We start from the raw sequence: 26,946 nt of genomic DNA, 5'->3' as shown, positions 1-26,946 counted from the left end.
TTAAATCTGAACATGTTTCCATCTGGAACTGCAAGTTACAGCTGTTACATGGAAAGCTGCCCACTAGAGAACAGACTGGAAACAGCAGCTTGTTCTAGACAGGCCACTGAGTAGCCATCGTATTGTAAACACTTATTGTTTCTATTGACTTGTACTGGATTGAACCAGCAACCTAGAGGAAGCAGCCTCTCTGGCAGTGGTCATCAGGGTTCACCATCAAGTCTTCCCACTGTACCATAAGTATGGGCACAGGAGCAATCCGTCGATCACAGGGCTCTTTAGAATTAGGACCACCCTGCATTAACTATCCTATTTAAGCACTTGTATTTTTTCTGCCAAACAAGTATCTTGTCATGTAGAGGCAGAGAGGAATGTCATTAGGTATATCTGCTACCTTATCTTTGGTATCTGTGTTTGTTAAACACAAATTCTACCACCACCTGCTTTTTCTGTGGGTAGGCTTTGGCTCTAGTTGGTGGCAGAGTGTTTACAAGATGCAGTCTGTCTCATTGCCATGAGAAGCGAGGTCCTGGTAGATGAGCAGGAAAGGAGGATGAACTTGTGATCATATGAGGTAGAAGAAATTACAGTCACTTATGGCTGTGGGGATGAACATGTTGTTTATACGGCTGTATAGGAAAAGGACAATGACATAAAAAGCTTGTAAAACCTTAACAGTTTTGCAGCAACCAGTAACAACAGACCTAGAGAAGGAACGAAAGGAAGACTAAATACCCGGGATCGAGTTTTTTTTAAAAAAGGAACAATAAGCAAACACTTTTTAGTATAGAACATATTATTCCAAAACATTTTCCAGCCTGTCTCGGGAAGTTTACTCTGAGTTATGTCAGCATTTAAATCCACAGCCGTCTTACATGAAAAGAAGGTTTCATCCTTATAAACACAGAAAAGTCTTATTTCTCATTTATAGGGGGAACAAATAATCCAGCCAGCATCAGGAGAAGAAAAAGGGTGTATTACCTACTGTAATACAGCTAAATGCTTAAGGCTGGGTCTGCCTATATCAGTAGAGTCAGTGCCAAAGCACAAATTTTGAAAGCATTTTTGTTTGTTTGTTTCAAACCTGACTTGTGACATCTGGTTACCCATTTATAGCTAATGAAGTTTTCACAGGAAGCTGGAGTCAGTGGTATCTCATCATATGTTTCAGTTGGCAAAGCACTATTTACCTTGCCTGGGCCCAGCATCCTGCCTTGTTACCACAGGCAGTTTAATTAGGATGCATGCTCATCCAACACAGGAAATGAATAGAGTGGTGAATAATAGCTGGTAGAACAGTCTGAAACCCGGCATTACCAGTGACTTATTATAATCATTGTAATTAAAAAAATAAAAGGTCAAACAGGACAGTAATGTACAACAAGGATTAGCAGCTCCCCAGACACACTGCTTATATCTATCTTCTTACTCTATGTTCCATTCTATGCATCCGATGAAGTGGGCTGTAGCCCGCGAAAGCTTATGCTCTAATAAATTTGTTCGTCTCTAAGGTGCCACAAGTACTCCTGTTCTTTTTGCGGATACAGACTAACACGGCTGCTACTCTGAAACCTGCTTACAGATTGACTGTCAAGCAGCCCCCCTCTCCCCACACACACACACCCATTCTCAGTCACTTGAAATCAATCCTTTCAGCAAACACTACTGCCGTGTCACCCTTAAAGTTCCCAGGTACTGGCTAGAATAAAATCTGTCTGTCTGCAGCCTCTGTGTTTGTCTTTTATGCACCGTTCAGACTATTTTGATGCTTTGGCAGTTATTAATGAAGTAATGATACAGATTGCAGTAGGTGAAGTGTCTCTACACTAAAGTATTCTATTCTGTATAGCTTTAATGTAACTAAACCCTAATGACATCTAGCAAAAAAGAGCACAGTTCACTGCAAGGAATTAATATCAACAGTGATGTTCCATCACACCTTACAGAGCTGCCATCTTGAGTAGTTCTTCAGAAGGAATGAGTTTCCATTTCAGGTATGAAGCTTTTTTATTGCTTTAAAGTTTCCAGAGGAGTGAGGAGTATGTGCATCTCCTGAGAAGCAAAACCAACTGTGTCTTCTTTTGAAACGTTAAGAGTTCCTTGGACGGTAAAAGTCCCATTTGAGCATTAGCAATGCTTTCCTTACTGGAACTTAAGATGTCAGGCCATTCAGAAATTCAGTCACACAGTGATATAAAGTCATTTGTGCTCTCAAATACATAGAGCACAACATAGATGGTAAGTTTCAGAGTAACAGCCGTGTTAGTCTGTATTCGCATCCGATGAAGTGAGCTGTAGCTCACGAAAGCTCATACTCAAATAAATTGGTTAGTCTCTAAGGTGCCACAAGTACTCCTTTTCTTTTATAGATGGTAAGGTTATACAGCCAGGTGATAAGGTTACAAGTGTGTGTCACTGTTAGTCAATCAAGGGAAATTTACACATCTCCTAGGAAGACATGGTCTACACCCTTTATTTGCACTCAAAGGAAATGTCCTTCCATATTCCTATTGCATCCAAAACTTTACAGAGCTACTCTGTGTTTTTCTAACATTTCAAATATATCCACAAAAACATTCTTTTCTTTCTGATGCCTCAAAATCTCTTATAAGGAAAATGCAACAAAATTAAGTATCTTACCTTATTCCTTCTTAATAATCACCTCTTTCTCCACTCTCCATTTCCTTAGCTCTGTAGTATTTTTAATTATAATTTTGGTATTTCTCATTTTGTAATTAGAATTAGCATATTTTCTTTTCTTGTACATGTGCATTTGAATAATTAATAAAATATTTGCAATTGCTTGATATACTTTGAAGGAGATAACATGCCAAATTCATCCCTGGTGTAACTCTACTGAAATCAGTGATGTTACACCAGAAATGAGCTTGGCCTGTTAACTTTGAAATGGCTGTGTTAATTTAGTATTCATGTACAGCATTTCAAAACTCTTTCCTGGCCAACACCCTGATTCTATTTATAAAATGCTGAACTTCCTTATTTCCCCCCTCACTTCAAAGGGAGTTGAGGCCATTCAGTACCTCACAGAAAGTGCTCACAAACTTACAGGGTCAGGCTCAAATTACCAAACTTGATTTTATTGCTGATTGTAATGAATTTTAGAACATATAAGGTAGGTGCTTGTTTACAAACATTTAAAACACAGACAAGAATAATTAGCATTAATCAAGGTCACCACTGTCACCAGAAACATTAGCTACCATGTGAGCAGGAGGGGGAAGTCAAAACCTAAATACTGATGCATACCCCAAAGCACACTAGACTTTAGCTACATGGTGCATTGCCAAAGGGAATAAATTCTAAAGGTGGGGCCAATCTACTGAGAAAGCCCAGTATTCCTGCTGGTTACTAGAAGTGCTTCAAGATTTGTAGACTTCACAACCATAAAAAGCTGCAGCCTGTTTTGAGAGGAAAATACTTAACCCCTCTGCAGAGGGACATTACCAAATGTTGCATTAGACATGACACTGTTGACTATGAAATCCACAGTTGTATTCAGCACATATCTTATGTCACAATTCCACCAACCTTACACACAGAGTAGGACCTTACTACTTGGAATCAATGGATCTGCTCATGCAGTAAGGTCCTGCTCAGCACAACACTGGTAGAATCAGGTTCTTAGCTAGCATACAGGAGGTAAGACTAGAGGATATAATGATTGATAATTGTTCTTTCCAGCCTTCAAATCTATAATTGTCTTTTGGTAAAAGTGATCCTGGAATGATAGAGTTCATGATTCCAAGGAATGATGGGAGGGACAACAGCAGAATAAAGACAATGGATTTCAAGAAGGTAGACTTTACCAAACTCAGGGAGTAGGTAGATAAGATCCCATGAGAAGCAAGCCGAAGGGGAAAAACAGTTTGAGACAGCTGGCAGTTTTTCAAAGAGATATTATTAAGGGCACAAGATCAAACTATCCCACTGTGTAGGAAAGATAGGAACTATGCCAAGAGATTCCCCTGACTTAACTAGGAGATCTTCAATGATCTGAAATGCAAAAGAGAGTCCTACAAAAAGTAGAAAATAAGTCAAATTACAAAGGATGAATATAAAGCATGTAGGGACAAAATTAGAAAGGCCAAGGCAAAAAATGAGATTAAGTTAGCTAGAGACATCAAGGGGAACAAGAAAACATTTTTCAAATACATTAGAAGCAAGAGAAAGACCAAGGACAGGGCAGGCCAATTACTCAATGATGGGGGAAAGACAATCACAGAAAATCTGGAAATGATAAACGTGTTAAATGTCTTTTTTGTTTCAGTTTTCACCAGAAAGGTTAGTAGCAACTGGACATCTGACATAGTGAATGCCAGTGAAAATAAAGTAGGAAAAGAACAAAGTTAAAAATTGCTTAGACAAGTTAGATGTCTTCAAGTCAGCAGGGCCTGATGAAATACATCCTAGAACTGACAGAGGAGATATCTGAGCCATTAGTGATTATCTTTGAAAACTCATGGAAGACAAGAAAGATTCTAGAGGACTGGAAGAGGGCAAATAAATCCAATCTATAAAGAGGGGAATAAGGACAACCTGGGGGAATTAAGCTGACTGGTCTGCAATTTCAGTACCCGGAAAGATAATGGAGCAAATTTTTAAGGAATCAATTTGCAAACACCTAGAAGATAATAAGGTGATAACTAACAGTCACCATGGATTTGTCAAGAACAAATCATGTCAAACCAACCTAATAGCTTTCTTTGACATGCTAACAAGTCTTGTGGATGAGAGGAAGTGGTAGATGTGGTATATCTTGACTTTAGTAAGGCTTTTGATATTGTTCCACATGACCTCCTCATAAACAAACTAGGGAAATATAGCCTAAATGGAGCTACTATAAGATGGGTGCATAACTGGTTGGAAAACCATTCCCATAGAGTAGTTATTAGTAGTCAAGCTGGAAAGACATATAATAGGGGTCCTGCAGAGATCATTCCTGGGTCTGGTTCTGTTCAATATCTTCATAAATGATTTAGACAATGGCACAAGGAGTACATTTGTAAAGTTTGTGGAGAATACCAAACTGGGAGGGGTTGCAAGTTCTTTGGAGGATAGGATTAAAATTCAAAATGATCTGGACAAACTAGAGACATGGTCTGAAGTAAATAGGATGAAATTCATTACGGACAAATTAAAGGACTCCACTTAGGAAGGAACAATCAGTTGCACACACAAAATGGGAAATGACTGCCTCGGAAGGAGTACTGCGGAAAGGGATCTGGGAGTCATAGTGGATCACAAGCTAAATATCAGTCAACAGTGTAACATGGTTGCAAAAAAAATTGAACAGCAATCTGGGATGTATCAGCAGGAGTGTTGTAAGAAGTAATTCTTCCACTCTTCTTCATGCTGATAAGGCCTTAACTGGAGTATTATGTCCAGTTCAGGAAGGATGTGGAGAAATGGGTCTAGATTGGTCTAGAAAACATGACCTATGAGGGAAGATTGAAAAAATTGGGTTTGTTTAGTCTGGAGAAGAGAAGACTGAGGGAGGACATGATAACAGTTTTCAAGTACATAAAAGGTTGTTACAAGAAGGAGGGAGAAAAATTGTTCTCCTTAACCTCTGAGGACAGGACAAGAAGAAATGGGCTTAAATTGAAGCAAGGGAGGTTTAGGTTGGACATTAGGAAAAACTTCCTGTCAGGGTGATTAAGCACTGGAACAAATCACCTAGGGAGGTTGTGGAACCTCCATCACTAGAGGTTTTTAAGAACAGGTTAGACACACACCTGTCAGGAATGGGCTAGTTATTACTAGGGCAAGTCTACACTACAGTGCTACATCAGCACAGCTGCATCCATGCAGCTGCAGTGCTGCAGCACGTTGGGTGAAGACATGCTATGCTGATGAGAGAGCGCTTTCCCATGGGCATAATTACTCCACCTCGTCAAGAAGCGGAAGTTATGTCAGTGGGAGAGCATCTCTCGCCAACATAGCGTCGATGTGGACAGCATGAAACTTACGTCGCTCAAGGGTGTGAAAAAGTCTCCCCATCCCCAAGCAATGCAAGTTATATCGACTTAGGTTGTAGGGTAAATCTGCCCTTAGTCCTTCCTTGAGTGCAGGGGACTGGATTAGTTGATCTATGGAGGTCCCTTCTGGACAAATACTTCTATGATTCTATATGAATGAAGAAGGGCTATAATGACTAATAGACTGTACAGTCCCAGCCTGGAGCTGAGGCAAGCTATGAAAAGATGGATCATGTTGTTGCAGAGCACAAGTTACAAAAATATGCATTCACACGAGTTCATATCGTGTTGGGTGGCTCCACAACGTGCTTCAGGGGCGTATTAGCTATTTTCCTTATAAGCTCTGGATAGTGTGACTGGCCATAAAGCTAAAACCTGTGACATTCCAGATTTTGTGAGGCAAGGACAGCCATGAATTTGAGCCCTGAGGGGTTAATAAATTAGCATGCCACTGATAATCAGAATATAAGGTATTTGTTGTGCTAGCGGGTTTAGCGTGACTTTTTTACTTGAAAAAAATGGTAAAAATAACTGAGGGTTGGTTAGGAGGTTTTTAGGTTTGGTTTTGTTTTTTTGAGGCATTTGTAACAAACAAGGTACCTAGATTGTAATTTACAGAAGGAGTTGCTGAGATTGGGAGGAATTAATTGTAGTTCTTGATAAAAGTTTTGTATTTAAAGCTACATTTAATTAGATATTCCAGTCTTCATGTAATTCCTAAGAAGCTTGAAATCTTGAAATTGCCCTTTTAGCTTTTTTTAAATTAATCAGTTTAGTAAATCCAGCATTATTCCTAGAACAAGGAAGTGTATCAGAAGGATAAATGAGGCATTAACAGATCATTACTCATGAAAAAAACATATTTGAGGCTCACTCCATTTTTAGAAAAGAGCAACCTATTAAAGTAAAAGGATGGTCTGGTGGCTAAGGCACTGGCTTGAGCTTCAGGAGATCTAATTCAATTTCTGACTCTGCCTGATTTCCTGTGTGATCTTGAGCAAGTCACTTAGGCCCAGATTTGTAAAGGTTTTCAGGCATTCCTCGGCTAAATACTGGAAGGCCAAAGTGACTTGGGCACCTAGGCACCTAAGTCCCATTAACTTTCAGTGAGACTTAGGCTATGTTGACACTGCAGTCGGAGGTGTGATGGCAGCTTGTGTATGCTTTACAAGCCTCCCTTGAATCCTGGGTAAGGAGCCACTGTGTCTTCACTGCTGTTTTCAGGCATGCTAGCAAAATTAAAGCTAGCATGGGTATGCCTACCCAAACTGCAATCATACCTTCAACTGCAGTGTAGACATACTCCGAAGCTATTTCTATGTTGTGCTGCAGTGCAGACTACAGGAGTGTGAACTGCAGTGAGCACCAAAGTGTTGTGCTGTAACTCCCCCATGCGGGCACTGCCAGCATGATACATAGTTTGCGTTAACTTAGTCCTCTTCTAACAAGACTACATTGGTACAAACTAGGTACCTTTTAGTTCAGTAGACAAGCCCGTAGACTTCTAAGTCAGGTAGATGTTGCAATACTGAGCAGAACACCTAAATACCTTTAAAAATCTGAGCTTTAATTTCTCTGTGCCTCAGTTTCCCATTTTTTAAAAAAGGGAAAATAATACTCCCATTGTCTGTCTTGTGTATTTAGGTTTTAAGCTGTCTGAGACAGGAGGTGTCTCCCACTGTGTCTATGTAAAACTTTTAGCATGATCTTAATTGGAACCTCTGGTACTACTGCAGTACAAATAATGAGCAACAACAAAGTATCAGTATTAGTCCCTGAAGTTTTCCATTGCCTGTCCTTGCACACCACAGAAGCCCTAGCAAAGCCAAAGGTGCCCCATAAAATAGACTTCACACAATTTGCACATGTTTACGCAGCGTGGACATATTTTTAGTAGATTTATGCCAACATTTTTCACACTTGGGCTCCTAAATTTAGGCACTTAGATCCATATTTAGGTACTAACTGAAGAGGTAACAGGAGCTGTGATTCCTTCCTCTGAAACCTTTCTAAAAGTTTCAGTGTGGAACAAAAACAATCTGGCCCTGGATTTTTACAGATTTGTTTTCCATTGTCAATTAAACATCATATTTTTCAATCTAAATTACTGGGATGTGTAATTTGTAAGTGGTTTATGTGTTTACAGTTCTGGTGAATGCAACAGACCACTAAGTTGTAAGACCCACTCAGTTCTGCCTATGTAACCACTAAATAGTCCTAAGAAATTAGGCTTAAACTACTATGTCGAAAGAACATTAGAGGACAGATACCATAGAACAAAATAAGTACCAAGCCTGAATTCACAGCTTTAGATAAAATTCTAGCCTTATGGCACATGTATCATATTTACTGTATGAACTGGCAAACATGACATCTAAGTATAGAATCTAAAAGACATCCGAGTAAGTTGGTCCATTTGGCACATCATCTTTACGATTATTGAAAAAGTAGCCTGGATAGACAGAAGATTCTTCTAAAATGTAATTACCTGCGTTTTTTTTTATTCTCTGCCTATTATCACAGGGAGGCTTTTTTGCATATAGTCATTAGCTATTTCTGCTTTAAGTTGCAGCCTCATTGAAAATTATACTGAATCTGAGTTTTAGCTTGCCTTAAAAAGAAGCTATCAATATTGAGCCAAATTCTAAAGTCCTTACGCATGTTCAGTTCAGTTGGCAAAGATCTATTGTCCTTCTTAATAGTATTACCTGAGTAAGCACTTCAGAATTTTACATTTACAATTAAAATGTTATGAAAAATATCATTTTAGAATTTGTAAGAACACTTTGTGGGCTGAACCATCAGAAGGTGTAAGCAGGCATAGTTCCATTGAAATCCATGGAGCCATCACAATTTATAGCAGCTGAGGCTCTGGTCTTCTGGGTTTTGTGCATGTTCGGAGAGTTAGAAATGCTGGCAAACCTCTGAAGGCTGCAAAGCAAATCTCTTCAACACAATTCATATAGTTTGCCATGGCTTCCAGAGAGCAGCTAAACATATGTTGGGACAGATACAAAATTCTCACCGTATTTCAGAGTTGTTTATTTAGGTGGTTAAAATTCAATTTTTTCCCCATGACTGAACTGGAACAGAAAGCAAGGACATTTGGAACCATGGAAATTTACTATCTTTAGTATTTACTGCAGTGACATTAGAAAGATAGTGTCATAGAAATAAAGGAATCATTTATGCTAAATGAAAACTTTCCTTTTTATTTACAGAACCACAGAAAAATGTGAAATGCCGCTACACATCCTCTTTCTTTTCCCCATTTCTTTTGTATGCAATAAGGCAACTTATAAGTAATACTTTTCCATTTGAGTGTTGTCAGTTTCAGCCTGCTGTTCTCCACTAAAGACTGTGGTATATAAACCATACCTGCTGGTTTGCTTAGAGAAGCAGCTGACTTCCAGTTCTGGGGATGGGAAGAAAAAAATTTCCTGTCTCTAATTGGATACAATGGAGTGGAGTGGTTTTTACCTTCCAGAACAGTACTGACATTACCAGCAGGAGAGTGAGTTTGTGGGGGGGGGAAGGGGGGTGTGAGAAAAACCTGGATTTGTGCTGGAAATGGCCCAAATTGATTATCATACACATTGTAAGGAGAGTGGTCACTTTAGATAAGCTATTACCAGCAGGAGAGTGGGGTGGGGGGAGGTATTTTTTCATGCTTTGTGTGTGTATATAAAAAGATCTTCTACACTTTCCACAGAATGCATCTGATGAAGTGAGCTGTAGCTCACGAAAGCTTATGCTCAAATAAATTGGTTAGTCTCTAAGGTGCCACAAGTACTCCTTTTCATTTTGGGCATTGTGTTTGTTCCTTGTTTGAGTTTTGCCTCATACTGTTTGTGGGCCAGTATTGAGGATTCCCTTAGCTGGGTTTGTTCTTTTGTTACGGCTTTGGTATTGGGCAGTGCAATGCAGAGGCTCAATCCAGTCCCACTGAAGTCCATGGAAAGATTCCTGTGGATTTCAACGAGAGTTGATCAGGCCCTTAATTCATTACCTGGCTTTAGATCTCATCCCAAATCAGAGAACAGGGCTGGGTGAGATACGTCATTGGCTCAATGAGAGAGCAAACGTGGGCAGGGGATTTAAATATCATACACAACTTGTATCATACTCCATATTTGGTCCTGTGCAGCAACACCTATATTCTACCTGTTCCAGGCATATCATTTCCACCTAGGTCCAATTACATAGAAATTCTCTGTGTGAATTTCCCACTGAAGTCAATAAGAGTTCCAGGCAAGAAACAACTACAGGATTGAGGCAGTTAATATCAATGGGAGTTTTGTGCAAAGGCTCTGGGGAAAATAGACCTGTGAGTTTGTACTCCTAGAACAAACCACTGAATGTTTGCCTCCACCTGAAACAAACCAAAGGTCCTATCCCGACATCCATTTGTGCACTGAAATTCTGATTTCATAAAGAATGATGGCAAGATATGGCCAGGGGAGTGTAAAATGAAATAGAATAAATACAATGATAAGAGGTTAAAAAGAATTAAGGATTTTGGTAGTGTTAAATACATAAAATAAGCATGTATAGCCACGGGTACATTAATACAAAGAGAAGACAGAACACATTGAGAGAAATATAAAGAACTGGAAAATGTTTGCCCATCAGTTTGCAATAGGAATTTTGCTTGAACAAGGGCTCGTTAAGGATTTGGCCTGTAACCCAGACTTCAACTGAATCAAATGAAGATGTTCAGTTAATGAAAAGTAGATTAATTTCTCACATCCTCATTTCCTTAGAAGTGTAGTTAAAATTTCCTTCAGTGAACTGGATTCATCATTGCTACATAAGGTACAATCTTGAAATTTAATTGCAAAAAATCCTCACTCGTGATTTTTTTTTTCCTCCAGATAAAGTTTATATTGTGCCTGAAACCAACCTGCAGCGGAAAAGATCAAGATGAGCCTTAATTCATCTACCGAAGAGACTGTTAAAAGAATCCATGTTGACTGCCCCGTTTCAGGAAGGCATGGCTATATATACATTATGGTTCCAACTGTTTACAGCATCATCTTTATTGTAGGCATATTTGGGAACAGTTTGGTGGTCATTGTTATTTGCTTCTACATGAAATTAAAGACTGTGGCTAGCATCTTTCTGTTGAATTTAGCCCTGGCTGACTTGTGTTTCCTAATGACTTTGCCACTGTGGGCAGCCTACACAGCCATGGAATACCACTGGCCTTTTGGCAACTGTTTATGTAAAATAGCATCAGCTGTGGTAAGTTTCAACCTGTATGCCAGTGTGTTTCTACTCACATGTCTTAGCATTGACCGTTACCTGGCTATAGTACATCCAATGAAGTCCCGACTTCGGCGCACCATGCTTGTTGCCAAAATAACTTGCATCGGCATCTGGCTGCTAGCAGGACTGGCTAGTTTGCCTGTCTTAATTCACCGTGATGTATTTTTTGTTGAGAATATGAATATGACAATTTGTGCTTTTCGGTACAAGACCCATAATACAACACTGCCTGTTGGGCTAGGTTTATCTAAGAACATGTTGGGTTTTTTAATTCCCTTTTTGATAATTTTAACAAGCTACACCTTAATCTGGAAGACGCTGAAGAAGGCTTACCAAATTCAGAAAAACAAGACCAGAAATGATGAGATTTTTAAGATGATTGTGGCAATAGTACTTTTCTTCTTCTTTTCCTGGATTCCTCATCAAGTGTTTACCTTTCTGGATGTATTAATCCAGCTACGTATCATAACAGATTGCCAAATTGTTGATGTTGTGGATACCGCCATGCCCTTCACCATCTGCATAGCTTACTTCAACAACTGCTTGAATCCCTTTCTTTATGGTTTTTTTGGAAAAAAGTTTAAAAAATATTTCCTGCAGCTACTAAAATACATTCCACCAAATGTCAGAGCACATCCAAGGCTAACAACAAAAATGAGCTCCCTTTCCTATCGACCATCAGAAAACTTAAGTTTATCCATGAAAAAGACTATTGGGTCTTTTGACATTGAGTGATGTCTTTCATGCTATATGCTTTAGAACAACCTTGTATATGAAATAGCAAGAGTGTCAAAGTTCACCCATAGTCCTGACCATCACAGCTTATTGCACATTACTTAAATGATCTACTAGATATCATCTTTGGAAGATTTAGAAGTGGCCTTTTATATTGTCAAGAGGACTGTTTGTTATTTTTATTTGAAGCAACCCAAGAAGATGGCAGTTGGGAGTCTTTTAGCATCCTGCCTCAGAGCTCAGAACTTTGGAAGAAGCGTACATGATGCTCCTGGAAAGATCTCAGAACTTAGGTTAAGGCATGATCATTTGTGAATTATATGAACTCTGCAGAATTTGCTTTCAACATACATAAGCAATTCTAAACTAACCATTTGGAATTGTTATACAAAGTGTTACGAGAGTCAAACAGAATGTTTGTTTTCTTTCACATTATATTTGGTGGGGATGGTGGAGAACAGAGTTACATCTGAAATATGAAAAATATCCATTTTTCCTTGATACAAATATCACGTATCATTACATTTATAATATGGTGAAAATAGATATATGCAGGTCTCATTCCCATCTCAGATTGAGATTTAAGGACTTCAAGACTGTGTTCACATACCTTTTTGCTATTATTCATTTTAAACATGGCAAAAGTTTATATCTGAAATAAAATGCAGTTTTATTTATTAAATATATATATTTTTATAAATCTATGTTTCTATTAGTTATATGTCATACAAGGAAACATTACTTTGTACACACACATTTTTATCAGTATGTTAAATGTAGGGTGGGTATTTTTATGGCCATAGTTTATATATTAACCAGTCTTACTTTCACTTGACCATGAATATCCCCTATTGACTTCAGTGGGATTACTCATGGAATAAAATTTTACTTTATATGAGTAAGAGAATCAGAATCTGCCCCATATTAGCAAAATATGGACATCCTGTGATAGAGATCGTTAGCAAGCTTCAAAGGATCAGCCAAAATTATTTTCATAGAATAATTACAGCACTAAATGAAAAATAAAACACATTAATTCAATCCACTCAGAACTTCCAAACTCCTAAAAATGTTCCATTTTCTTCAGTATTTCTGGACACGCAAAACTCCACAAAGCAAAAATGTAATAATACTTATTGGGTCAAATTCTGCTCTCAATCATAGAAATGAAAATGTAGGACTAAACTTTGCTCTCAACTTCTATATTTAAACCAAAGTAATTATGAGCAGAATTTGATCATGAACGATATCCTGAAGGATATGGAATTATTCCCCTATTTACACCTGAATAACTGAGAGCAAAATCTGGCCCAATAAAAAAAAATATTTGCAGACAAATTCTTGCCAATAAACCTCTAACTTTTAAAATAATTTTCTCACTATAAAAGATATTTAAGCACTGGAACAGGTTACCTAAAGAGATTACAGAATGCCAGTCACTGAAGATTTTTAAGAACAGGTTAGATAAACAGTTGTCAGGGATAGTCTAGGTATACTTAATCCTGTCTCAGTGAGGGAGATGGATTAAATGTCCTCTGGAGGTCCCTTCCAGCCCTACATTTCTAAGATTCTAGAATTCTAAATGAGAATAGTGACACCTCTTTGAGGAAACCTAAACTAATGATATAATCATATTTTCTTACCTCCTTTTTAATTCACCTAATAACTTTCCAGAAAACTTTGTTCAATTCTAATTCAAAATTGTCTAATGTCTCCAAAAGCAAATCATCCGTTTACAAAATAGTCTGGCAGAGAAAGATAAAAATTTCAGAAAAAGTTCCTGATAATTTCAGATGAATGGTATAAAGAAATACATAACAGTGAGATTATTATCCTAAATGTAGTATTTTCACAAATTAGAGATGACACATTTAACTAGTTTTTGAGTCTGATAGAAGTTAGGGATAATCCTACAACTCACAGAATATAGATAGATATTATACACAGAGAAATATTATTCCAGGATTTATTTTCACTGTGGAAAATGAAAGGCACCATTATCGTTATTTGTAATATTGATTTTAATATTAAAAGTATAGCTCAGAATTAGACAATGAAATATATGTAAATGATAATTACCTAAATAAACTTTCTACTTATGTATTTAATACCTTACATTTAGGCTAAATCTGCTCTCAGATATGTACATGATATTCAGTTAAAACAAAGGCGAGATACGTACCTGAAGGCAAAATTTGGTCCATTATACTTTGAATAGTATCCAAAGTAGTTGCATTGCATTAAATACAAAATAAGTTGAACCAGGAGTATTATATATATATGCATTGATATTTAGGGCCTCATCTACCAGAGAGCATCCATCTTTCCCATTTGCAGGTTGGCTGGCTGTGAATGCTATCTGGTGGACCAGGCCTTTTATGTATGTTGGACACTCATATATCAGCTTAAGATGAGAGAGGATCTCCCTGTCTTCTCATGCATGTGAAAGCCAATTCATCTTCCCATCTGGGGTATGAGTTCCATAGGAGTAACCACCTCACAGGCTGGCGAGTTTTATTTTTTAAATTATCTGGGGGAAAAAACAATTGTCTAACAGCAGAAAATGAACAGGGAGGTGCACTGGTCAGTGGTTTTGATCATTTTGGCCTCAGGGAAGCTTGTGGCTTAGTAACAAGTGCAGGAAAACTACTGCTCGGGGTTCTAAGCCTGTACAAATCCTGGAGGAAATAAGAGAGATGTGTACTTGGTGTGTGACTAGGGGAGAGGTAGAGAAGGGGTGCACGTGGTGTGTTTTTAAAGAACAGCCAACCCCACATTGGTAATTAGAGGGAATGGGGGATTAATCTTTTGCTAAATAATTCTTTAGTCATGGCTTTTATTGGAGGAGAGGAAGAGAATAGGTGCTAAATGTGTGTGGTTCCTAGTCTAGCATTTGCAAAAACAAATTAACAGATGGTGGATAAGAAACCCAAATACTACAGATTAAAATTAAGAAATCTTAAAAAAAAAGGAAGACCAAGCTTCCAAGTGTGCAGCCTCCAGGGACCCTAAGTGGAGGCAGCACTGCTAACTTTTTTAAAACACAGTCAGAAGAGTGGGAAGGACAATATGTGCAGTTCCCAGGCCCTCCGCAAAGCCACCAAATTGACATTTAAGGGCAGGCTCATCCCTGGTGCTAGTGCTATGGGCCGTTGCAGCAGCACAGAAGTGTTCTTGCTTCTGTGCCTCATACCTCCTAACCTGCCCTGGAATGCTCTCCACCAGCCAAGTCTTGGTCTCTTGCACACAGTCTGCCTGAACCGGCTATGTGTAAGGGGGGGGGAGCCAAGGGGGGGGGAAAGAGAGACAGTTCTACTGCTGCAGTTCAGCTCTTTGCCTATGGTCAGAAGGAAGGAGTAAGATTTGGCTCCTTAGACACTTCGGATGACTCCCATTCACTTCAATGGGCCTTTAATCAGGCACATATAATTTGCCCTCAATATAAATACTAGTTATATAGGCCTAAGGAGAACAAACTCCTAAGGGCTTAATAAATACAGGGTTTAATAAATATACTGTACACATTGTCCATATGCGCTGGAAGAAGAACAGGAGACACTAGATGGTGTGTAATTAGGCCACAACTTTATTCTTAAATGTCTGGGAGTACCCAGCAGATAAAAGTGTACAGTGTAGGTAATTCCATAATCATTTCACTATGTACCCAGGGGGCTTCCATCAGCCTACCCCCTTACCCATCCTGGTCCCCAGCCAGCTGACTGCTGGCACCTCACCAAAATGAGGGCTAGGGGGTGGCTATAAAGGAGGAGCCCCAAACACTTCCTGTTTCTGCTCTCTTAAATCCTTTACCAATCCACTTTATCTGATCCCTGTATCCATTCCCTAAGGAGTACTGGCAATGGACATCCGCCCAACCATGTGAGGATGTGTGATATTATAGCCTAACTCCCATTTCATGTTTGCCCCAACTAAGCCCCCTAAAACTCGCTGTGGGGAAGGTGGAAAAACCCCACTTCACCTTGGCCAATCTGGCAGTGAAGGAAAAATTTCTTCCCAGCACCCCAAGAAAGGAGCAAATAACACAATACCCACAGCAAAGCCTGACAAAACCTGGGATTTCACTACTTCCACAAATAGGTGCTGCTCCGTCTGGTTCAGGTAAAAGAGGGCTTTTCCTGCACCAGCATGGACCTTTAGAGTCCCCCCTGTTTTCTGGTAAACCTGGGAGGGATGGATCAACATCCCCATGCTGACCTGGTCATCAGCTGCAGCAAAGTCATTCCCTGGCTCTCTAGCCCTTACAGGGGCACACACCTTTTCCAACAAGCCAGCCAAAGGTGCCCACAGCTTAATGTGTGAGGAGGTCATTATAATGTGCTATTTTAAAATAGATGCATTTATAGATCACCTTTCATCCTGAGACGGGCCAAAGCACTTTACCAACTATGAATCTGTCTCTATACTTTTCTCTGTTAGTATGGGCAACTCCTGCAGATGTTAATGGAGTCTCTAGCTGTGAATCAAGGACAGTGTACAGCCCTAAATACAGGAATTGCTTCACCCACTCCTGTCACTTCACACATATATGCTGTTGCCATGTTTGAATGAATATTTTGTATTTCCTTTCTGCTGGCAGAATCATGTTTAAGCAATGGTATACCTGAGATGTGCATTATATTTATTTCTATTTATTGTGTAATAGTACTTTATACAACTCATGTTTCATACTGAACATCCTCCTAGCTTGTACTTTTTGTTCTGATGCTTCATCATATACATGCGCACTTACTGGGCTAAATTCCCATGAAGACAATAGAGTTATATCAGGGATGAATCTGGCGCATTATCTTAATGATTTCTGTTTTACAGTGTTCATCAAGATACTGCAGAGTGATTATGCCAAAAGGCTTTTCTGATTTTCCAGAATTATCATTTTGTTAAGATTCTCATCATGTACTTGAAATTCTGGCAGCATCAGTGGCTGTGTATGTGATTCCCAGGTTTTTCTCTTTTCCTTGTGTAGCTCCAGTAATGATTTGTCTCTCATCTAATGTGACTTCTGTCGAAAAATACTGTATATTACAATTGTACATGCTGATGTTCCCCAAGATAAGTTTTGCAAAGGAAAGAGGGCCAAATGTCAGAAACACTGAAAAAAAAACCCCTACAAAGTGGGAGGTTTCTTATATTGAAAATTTTCATCATTGGAGTTTGTAGAAAGTTGTTTTTAGTATGTGATGTTATAACATGAAACACAAAATCCGTTCATTGTGTTAGTAATAGCTAGAAAAAGTTTTGAAAGGCATATCTTTGAAAACAGCATAACCGGATCCAGCTATACAATATCTATCTATCCTCATCAAGCCATTGTTATCCCACTGCAAGGCCAAGGTCTCCTCAACGCTGTTCCTCTACATCATGCTGAAGGGCTTGGCAAAAACCCCATGACACCTGAGGGTGCAAGCTGACGAGGCTGTGTTATCAATCATCAAGTCTGTTTCCCCAGCAACCTTGCTACCAACCCTGAACTAGCACATTGCTAATCCCAATGGCAAGAGTTGTCAGGCTCATTGCCATTGACGGACGCCTTAAGTCCAATCCATGTGTATACACTCATTCCGATCGTTTTGGGGGGGATAACATGAATTTAAAGCAGTGTAGCAGTGAGTAATGATAACCGTAGTGGCTAGTATGGTGTCCTATAACTTTAAATATACGTTTAAAAAAACTAAGCAACAAGATTTAAATGTAGAATGTTTTCTGCAGTGGTTTTGTGGAGATAATTTGTAAAATGGTGAATGTTAACTGTTTGTTGCTTTTTTAGAAATAATTTTAAATTTCATAAGCCTTCTTGTGTAACTTTATTACTCTTGTATGGGATAAGAGTTGCTTCTGTTGTCTTTATTATGAACATTAATGCCTGGGTCATCATTTAATAGATAATGTTTTTCATAGGTGCAGCTTTCCTGTTATGTTGGCCAGTTGGGAGTGACAGTTAAAATGTTTCCATTTTATTACAAATACTCAAGAAGTATTAGAGTTATGATGAAAAACTGAAAACTAGAGAAAGTGGCAAATATAATGGCAGTTTGAATGAAATGTTAGCTCTGGTCCTCAATCACTACCAATCATACCAAAGTTCTCATAATTAATACTATACTGCGTTCATTTGTGCTCCAGGGAGGGTCTGATCCAATTTCCTTTGAAATAAATGCAAAGACTCTGTGTGACTTCATTGTAAATTGGATTAGGCACCAGACTCCATGGAGTGTTTATTTGCAGAAAGAATGCAGGATTGGGCCCAAAGACAGTGCTCAGAACTTCTAGGCTGAAATCAAATGGCACAACTCCCATCCATGTTTTGAACTCTAAAAACCATGCAAATCCTTAGCTGTGCTCACCCTGTAGGCATAGCCTTGTAGAGCTTTCCACGCTGTAGAAAACAGGAGGAGGATTATAGTAGATCTGGGCCTGTACATTTTTATTTAACTTGCTTAGTCTCTATGTACTTTAATGATCCCTATTATTATTTGTATTGTGGTAATGCCCAGAGGCCCGTCAGGATCAGGGCCCATTTTAATAGGAGGCATACAAACACATGAGAAGACACAATCCCTGCCTATAGGAGCTTACAGTCTAACTGGGGGAGAATATTGGCAATAGCTAGAAACCAACTGAATAAAGATTATTTATTTCTGACAAAAGTGCAAAAATTTCAAAATCATTTTCATCCCACAGGTTTTAAAAAAAGAGCAATTTTTCCATTTATTCTACATTTTAAATCCAAAAATTGTAACAAAATATTTCAAATTGGTCCTTCTGCCCCTTTTTCTCCCTTTGCCACTAAAAAAGGGGAAAAACAGAATACTGTAAAGGTTTTAATTTGGTGCTTTCTTGGGGTGGGGGGGACAATGTTTCCCATGCACACAAAAAGTTTCCCCAAAATTTTCATAAAAACAGACTTTTTAATATAAAAACTCTCACACAATAAATAAAATAAAAAAATCTTTGGGCCAGAACATTTGGGATGGATCTATTAGTGGCTAGTTGCCACTGCTTGGCAGCTCTTTCATAAAAAGAAGTTGCCTTTTTTCCCTCAAGAACCCAATAGAGAAGTGGTCTTCAACCTGTGATCTGGGGGCCATGAGGGGGTCCCCAGACTACATCTAAGGGTCCATAAAAGGGGGACTATGAAAATAAAAAATTTCAGAGCCCAGGAAAGGCATTCCATTTTTCCAATCAATCAAAAGCATGTGAATATCCCCATCCACAGGTCAAAACCCGGAAGTGTTGTCATTACCATAGGGCACAAACCTGTGGGCTTCTTTCTCATGCTGCATCCAATGCTGTACTGAGCATATGCAACATTCATCGTTTAATTCTGTTCTGTCAGTTTTCAGAAATTGTTCAGGGGTCCACAAATGAAAAAAAAAAAGGTTGAAAACCACTGCAAGAGATCATCTTATAGCCACGAAAAGCTATAATATACTGCAATGTGTATTAGCTATGCGTAAATAACCTGAGATCACATATTCCTTAGTTCATTACCCAAAAGATATACACCTACTATATATAAAATATATACATAGAAAAAAACAAATCAAAGCTGAAGATGAGTCTATATATTTAGTTTTGTAACTTTGAATGTAATTTTTCACTGTGAAAAATAATCAGGTAAGCCAACGATGTTTAAACACACCCCCATCCCCTCACTGTGTACACTGTATGACCACCAAGAAAGAATGTAAATGACCTGCAGTGTACCCTTCAATGATATGGTATAAACAGATTTTATTATGTGTACATTTTAGACAATAAAATATATTAATTTTGAAACTTTTTAAAGAAGCTGGCTCAGGTGATTACTTTAGTATGAATGTCCAGAACAATACAGAAAAGATAGTGTGTATTTTCCCATATTATACACAGTTCCGTATGATATCACAAAGCATCTCTGTGCTTTCCATATGGAAATGATATATATCTGATATTTATAAATGGAGTCGTTTCATAGAATCATGGAATATCAGGGTTGGAAGGGACCTCAGGAGGTCATCTAGTCCAACCCCCTGTTCAAAGCAGGACCAACCCCAGCTAAATCATCCCAGCCAGGGCTGTGTCAAGCCTGACCTTGGGGTATTTACACTAACTTTGATTATTACCTATTTTATCTATTATCCCTGATGTTTCATTCTTTTAATCTTTACATGAGAGTTGAACAGCGGATGTGTTTATTGCATAATCATTAAATAGATATTAGATATTTTGATAGATTTTTTTCAAACTAGTAATACATGACTATCAATATTTTGAGAGGAATCCAGTAGCAATTATACTACTAGTCTCAGAAATAGTAAATGGTTTTTCACAAAAGGTTTTCCCTCAAGTTTAAGCTGTCAGAAACATTAAAACAACCTCAGCCGCACTTAAACTAAGCATTAGTTCAAGTTAATCTTCAGTTCATAACCAGTGGTGGTTTGTTCGAGTTTTGTTTGCCTATGATGTCTAATGCAGGTGTTCAGCTTCAGCAGGATATTTGTGAACCTACTGAGGCTACTATTTGACAGTACAAACTAGGAGACAAGACACTTGGGCTCTGAATGGCTCAGCCACTGACTCTGGTAGGGCTCACTGCACAGGTAGGCATATCTGAGCTAGCTTTGATTGAGATAACTCACTAAAAATAGCAAGGTAGCCGTGGCAGCATGAACTGCAACTCAGGCTAGCTATTTGAGTACAATCCCACCTGAGATCCTAGGCAAACAAATGGGCAGCTAACATGATGCCACAGCTACACTACACTACTTTTAGCAAGCTAGCTCAGTCAGCCAGCTCTGGTATGCTTAAGCGTGTTGTCCCGACTGTGGGGTAGACATACCTTATGTGACCTTGGGAGAGTCTCTTTACCTCTCTGTGACTTGTTTACCCATCCAAAAAAAAAAATCATACTGCTTTAAAAATATGAAGCCTCTCAATACCAGTGTGATATCTTTGGTTGAACAGTGCTACAGAGAATCAGTTTAAATAAGTCCCAGTATATGTAACAAAACAAAACAAAAGAATGCTGGGTTACAATTGGAAATGCAAATTGTCTACTCTACAATATATACTCCTAAAGGTTAGGAAACAATAATGTGATTTTTACATTGCCGATGATTTTGGTTTGTAAATTAGTTTACATGATAGACTATAAATGCTTATTAAACTCAGTGAGACTACTCAGGTGCATAAAGTTAAGAATGTGCCTAAGAGTTTGCAGGATCAGGGCCAAAAAGAAACCTTAAAATTCAGGTTTGTGATCAGTACATTACCTTTTGCCTTTATGTGAACCAGGGAACTATGGTATTGTCATAATGTTACAAAAATAATATGGTACATTTAAAAAAATCTTAAGTTGTGTTCTTCAATTTTGACCCATTCTCCAATGGAACGCTGCAAACTTTAAATAAGTTACAGTCAAGGGACACATTTTTCACCCTGCATTTTACTGCTTATCTTGGGGCTGGTTTAGGGTCAAATTCTCTGAAAAATTAACTTAACCATTGACTTAAAGTTACACTATCAAAGAATCTGGCCCATTGTATTTCTGTAAAATAAGTGGTAATGGTAAAGTAGAAGAGCAGCTCTCTTCTGTGTTACCATTTTGTTGATAATGTGTCTGTGCAACAGAGGAGGCTAGCAGTATTTTGTCAAATCTAGGACTCCATAAATTCCAGCTATAGACACGCTGAGTAGTGTTTTGAGGAGTAAGAGCCTACTTAAAGTGAGCAAGGTTGATGAATCTGGCCCAATGAATTGCATAGGCTGTTGGGGGTTTTTTTTGGTTTTTTTTTTTTTAATTCTACAGTAAATCAGCCATTTCCATGCCTGAATTGTTAATTTTCCTTTATAAATTACTGCATATACCAACTAGCAAACACATGCCCTATTTGTGTTGTAGCCACATTCTCACACACTGCAAATGCTAATGAAGTACAGGTTTGGCTTGTTTTTAGGATCTGGCAGGTGCTAAATTTGATTAACTGTATCAAAGTTTATGCTTAATTCTCGCAATACATGTTCTTTTCTTAACCTTCAGATAATACTTGATCCACAGCTGTTAAAGTGGCTGTAAACTACAGAGGAAAACACATGGGACAATATCAAGGATGCAATCCATAATTTTATCATCTTATGGTTCTAGTTTTTAAATCCAATACACTTCTATAAAACACAAGGAGAAAGGATGAGGCTCTCTTTTATTTGTGGACTTTGTCTATTACCTCAGATTATTTGCAATTACTTTAAAAGGACATCATCAGCTTAGAAAAAGTCAGGTTTCTGTGTGAAAATGTTTATCTGCTCAAATAAATTGGTTAGTCTCTAAGGTGCCACAAGTACTCCTTTTCTTTTTGCGAATACAGACTAACACGGCTGTTACTCTGAAACCTATCTTTTATTGTAAGTAAAATCTAAGGACTAAAACCAATTTCTCTCTTTCTAAATTTCACTTTGTACAGTTAACACCACTCCCTGTGCAGTAAGATTCACTGTTTCCTTTGTGACATGAAGGTCGCTATCTTAAAACAAAAAAACTTCAAGTCCAGACTCCAGCGAGAAACTGCTGAATTGGAATTCATTTGCAAATTGGATACTATTAATTTAGGCTTAAATAGAGACTGGGAGTGGCTAAGTCATTATGCAAGGTAGCCTGTTTCCTCTTGTTTTTTCCTACCCCCCCCCCCCCAGATGTTCTGGTTTAACTTGGATTTAAACCTGGAGAATGGTCAGTTTAGATGAGCTATTACCAGCAGGAGAGTGAGTTTGTGTGTGTATGGGGGTGGGGGGGATGTGAGAAAACCTTGATCTATGCAGGAAATAGCCCGACTTGATTATGTAAAGAGTTGTCACTTTGGATGGGCTAGCACCAGCAGGAGAGTGAATTTGTGTGGGGGGGTGGAGGGTGAGAAAACCTGGATTTGTGCTGGAAATGGCCCACCTGTTGATCACTTTAGATAAGCTATTACCAGCAGGACAGTGGGGTGGGAGGAGGTATTGTTTCATGATTTCTGTGTGTATATAAAGTCTGCTGCAGTTTCCACGGTAAACATCTGATGAAGTGAGCTGTAGCTCACGAAAGCTCATGCTCAAATAAATTGGTTAGTCTCTAAGGTGCCACAAGTACTCCTTTTCTTTTTGCGAATACAGACTAACACGGCTGTTCCTCTGAAACTGTTTCCTTTGCTTAGTCAGTTTCTCCTTCCATTTGTGTGGATCTTTCACAACAGGACAGAAAACTTTTTTTTAAATGGAAAACAAGTAATAAAACCACACAAAATGGGAGGGGACTCATTGGCAGGAGTAGTATCTGAAGGTATTTTTCGCTATATTACTATTAATACTTAGGCAACTTGAAATCTAATCTGTTTCAATGTCCCTTTTCAGCTCTTTATTTAAAAAAAAGGGGGGGGCAACATGGTTTGGGCCAATCAAGGCTGAATCCCTTTTTAATTTGTTTTAAAGATCTACATCTTCACACACTATAGCAATCAAAAATGTAAAAATACATGCAGGTACATGAAGTTTTACACCCAGAACTTAAACTGTTAGAAGATTCTATATTTCACCAATTTATTTCAGCAACATTTTAAGGGCCTGATGCTAAGAGTTTTGCCATTAACTTCAGTGCGGGTATAACCAAGCCTTAAAAGCAATTCTGAAATAAGATACTCCTGTGAGCAAACATGACCCTTCAATGTGGCTTCTAGCATTCTCTCGTACCATTCTGAGATGGGTCTGCCTTAGTTCTTTCTACCTAAAGAATTACTTTCAGGAACAAACTGTATTTCTAGCCTGTTAAATGAGACTATCTTGAGTACTGTATGTTCAGAAAATAGAACTTCGAATCTCTTGCAATGAACAATATTTAAGAGGTTGCATAGCATGGGTGGGATTAGTCGGAAGCTCTTAGTGTTGATTTAGCTCTGCTCCTATTGATGGTGGTTTTCCTATTGACTTCAATGGAAACTCACCAATACCGAAAATCGAGCAGAATAAAAGTAAAATATCAGATGTATAATCATGTTCTCTCTTCTACTATACATATGAAAGTGACATACAATCACAACGCCAGCACTTGTGTCACAATGGGATGTACACGGTGCAAACCACTGAGCTGCTTAACTAAAAGCAATGCCAGTCAAAGTGATAGAACCTTGGGCAGCGAAGTTTTGGGGCATCTGGTTCGAGAAAGATGGACAGCTATTAAATGTGGAACTGCTACAGTCACTCAAATTAATATTAAATCTTTTATTCCTTTCGACCTTCAACCCAGCTTCCTAGCCTTTTTATCTGCCTTTTCCAGTGCAGCAGCATTTCTTTTTGTCATATATTAATCAGAAAATTAACCCAGTGCTATTGGCACTAGATTCTGCCTCACTGTCTGAGAGTTTGGAATAATTTGCATTAACACGTACAGTGTTGCTTAGACACAAACGGTAGAATAAAGCCATAAATTGGAGAAAAAAATCATAGCAGCATAAAAAATTTATTGGCACTTAAACATATTTTTCCCTGATTGAAGCAGAATTCATGAAACAATTACAACCCCATGACAAAGGCTGGTAATGATTAGCCTTCAAGAACTGCTGTTATTTTCTGACAGTTCAGAAGCTGTTTTTGTTTGTTTCAGGAAAGGAAGCATCAAATCTTTTATGGACAACCCAAAATGAAGAGACAGAATAGTGCCTGTTAATTATCCAGTGTCAGCATTTCACTAAAGCTCCCACCGTAGAACAGAAGATTTATGTAATAATTTAGAATTCTAATTAATTCTTGTCACCCAAGCAGAGTTTTTGAAGTAATAACATGCCCTTTGTACCGAGCACTTCTATGTTTTCCACCTTTGTACAACATAATATAACCCAATTACAGTAAAGGAATTATAAGGGGAACAGCAGTTATGAAACAATTTTATTAAGTACAGCCAAAATGACAGAAAGAGAAATGTTAGAAAGAGAAAAGTCAATGTTGTAACAAGGTCTATTTTACATGAGCTCTTTCAGCTATTTCACTAAAATTTCTACCGCTACCTGAACAAAGATATACAATAATTTTATTTGTAGCTAAGAATTACTTCTACCATCTAGCAGTAACACACGTTACTTTTCTTGTTAACTTACAGTAACATAACAATGATTCCAAAGATCAGGGGATTCTTAATAGTGTTCATAAATGTGGACCACACTTCAGAAAGACCATCACCTATTCAAAATCATGCAACATCCTTTTGGCAACTAAAGCATTTGTTTATATAGAAAAGCAGTATTGGGAAAGACATTGTGTATTTTTATCTGCTTTTAATACAACATGTATTTACTCCTCTTTGAAAAAGGATTGCTCTCACCGTCTCTTCTGCTCTTTGTATCAGCTGCCTCTTCCATTTGTTCCTGCCCATGCTCCTGTACATGCTTCTCTGCCAACAGACCCCCTACGTCACTGAAAGGAACTACTGTACCCATTTCAGAAGTCGGATTTGTTTCACCCAAGTTTTGTGTACCCCCAAGTTTCACCTCACTTAAAAACTACTTGCTAACAAAATCAGACATAAAAATACGAAGTGTCACAGCACATTATTACTGAAAAATTGCTGACTTTCTCATTTTGTCTGTATGATATTTTAGTTTGTACTGACTTCACTAGTGCTTTTTGTGTAGCCTGTTGTAAAACTAGGCAAATATCTAGATGAGTTGATGTACCCCCAGAAGACCTCTGTGTACCCTTGGTTAAGAACCACTGCTGTAGGTCATCTTCTCCTCATTTCACTTGACAGGACCACATTAAGGCCCAGACACTATGACCCAGATCAATAAAGGGATTTACCCTAAATACTTTTGTGGCTCTGGGCCCTTAGGCCCTGCCTCTTTGAAGACATGTGATTATATCAGAATCTCAGCTTTCATTTTTTAAAAAGTAGATGTTTACCCCTTACTGTTAGAAGCTAGGACTGGACCACAGGGGATGGATCGCTCAATAACTGTTCTGTTAATTCCCTTTGAGGTATCTGGCACTGACCACTGTCTGAAGACAAGAAGCTGGGCTAGATGGACTATTGGTCTGACCCAGCGTGGGCATTCTTATGTTCCTCATGGTTGTGAAGGAAAGCTTGAAAACATGAATCACAGTTAACCTATGCAATGATGTTTGCCTGATTCTTCAGACAGCATGAAACAACAGTTCTAAGAAGTGTTCAATTCATCTGAATAGGGTCTTAACTCCAAGCACCAGTGCCCAGGAGGCCCCACCAACACTGCCCAAGCAGAGGTCTGAGTGCAGCTGGCGCAACCCACCCAGACAAGCAGATATACTCTGGCTGTTGGGTAAGTATTGAGGGTCGCCCTGCTTCTCCAGAGGGAAAGGGTGCCCCTGCTCCTCTGCTGATATTGCCTCATGCCACTACTTCTCTGGGTGAGGATGAGCGGGGGGCTGCCCAGCACTGCTCCAAGTGTGGGGGTGGGACCACCGTGCAGACATGGGGCTATTGGGGCAGAGATACAGGGCCTGTCAGGGCCCTGCCCTGGATTTTCTTAAACTCACTCTCCACTTGCCTGGGATTCTCAGGAAGAGCCCGTGTAGCTGAAAACAAGGTCTAGCAGAAACCTAAGTCAGATGACTTAGTCAGATGCCAGCTCTCTATTGAGAACAAGCAAGCAATTCACATGCTACAAGATGAAAACCAACATCACAAATTAAAACATGCAGCCTATTCAAGGACAACTTACTTTGGGTTAACACAACTTGGTGCAAGATGGTATCTCATGCAAGGCAAAAAAATAGCTAGATTTTAATACTGTAATTTGAATTCCATGATGATAGGTTGCGATCCCCGAGCATAAACACACAGCTGCGAATGGATATGCCATTGCTAAGGATCAAATGCCAGAAACCCAAGAGAATGACTTGAATGAAAAGCTCAAAGAAAAACAAATCCATAATTTGCCTTTTT

At 38.7% G+C, this 26,946-nt stretch overlaps 1 protein-coding gene across 2 annotated transcripts in view; it reads left to right on the top strand.

Annotated features, from left to right (window-relative positions):
* Window positions 1-12,196, top strand: part of AGTR1 (angiotensin II receptor type 1) — a 44,227-nt gene extending 32,031 nt beyond the window's left edge. For both annotated transcript variants that reach the window (XM_073358777.1, XM_073358776.1), the window contains exon 2: window positions 10,874-12,196. In XM_073358777.1, coding sequence (XP_073214878.1) covers window positions 10,923-12,002 — 1,080 coding nt within the window. In that variant the 5' untranslated portion in view covers window positions 10,874-10,922 and the 3' untranslated portion in view covers window positions 12,003-12,196. The remainder of the gene's footprint in view (window positions 1-10,873) is intronic.
* The last annotated feature ends 14,750 nt before the right edge of the window (window positions 12,197-26,946 follow it).

The sequence above is a fragment of the Lepidochelys kempii genome, chromosome 9 (genome assembly GCF_965140265.1).
Source record: "Lepidochelys kempii isolate rLepKem1 chromosome 9, rLepKem1.hap2, whole genome shotgun sequence".
NCBI classification, from domain to species: Eukaryota; Metazoa; Chordata; order Testudines; family Cheloniidae; genus Lepidochelys; species Lepidochelys kempii.
The sequence above is the reverse complement of the archived record's forward strand: the minus strand, read 5'-3'. Positions and strand labels throughout refer to the sequence as shown.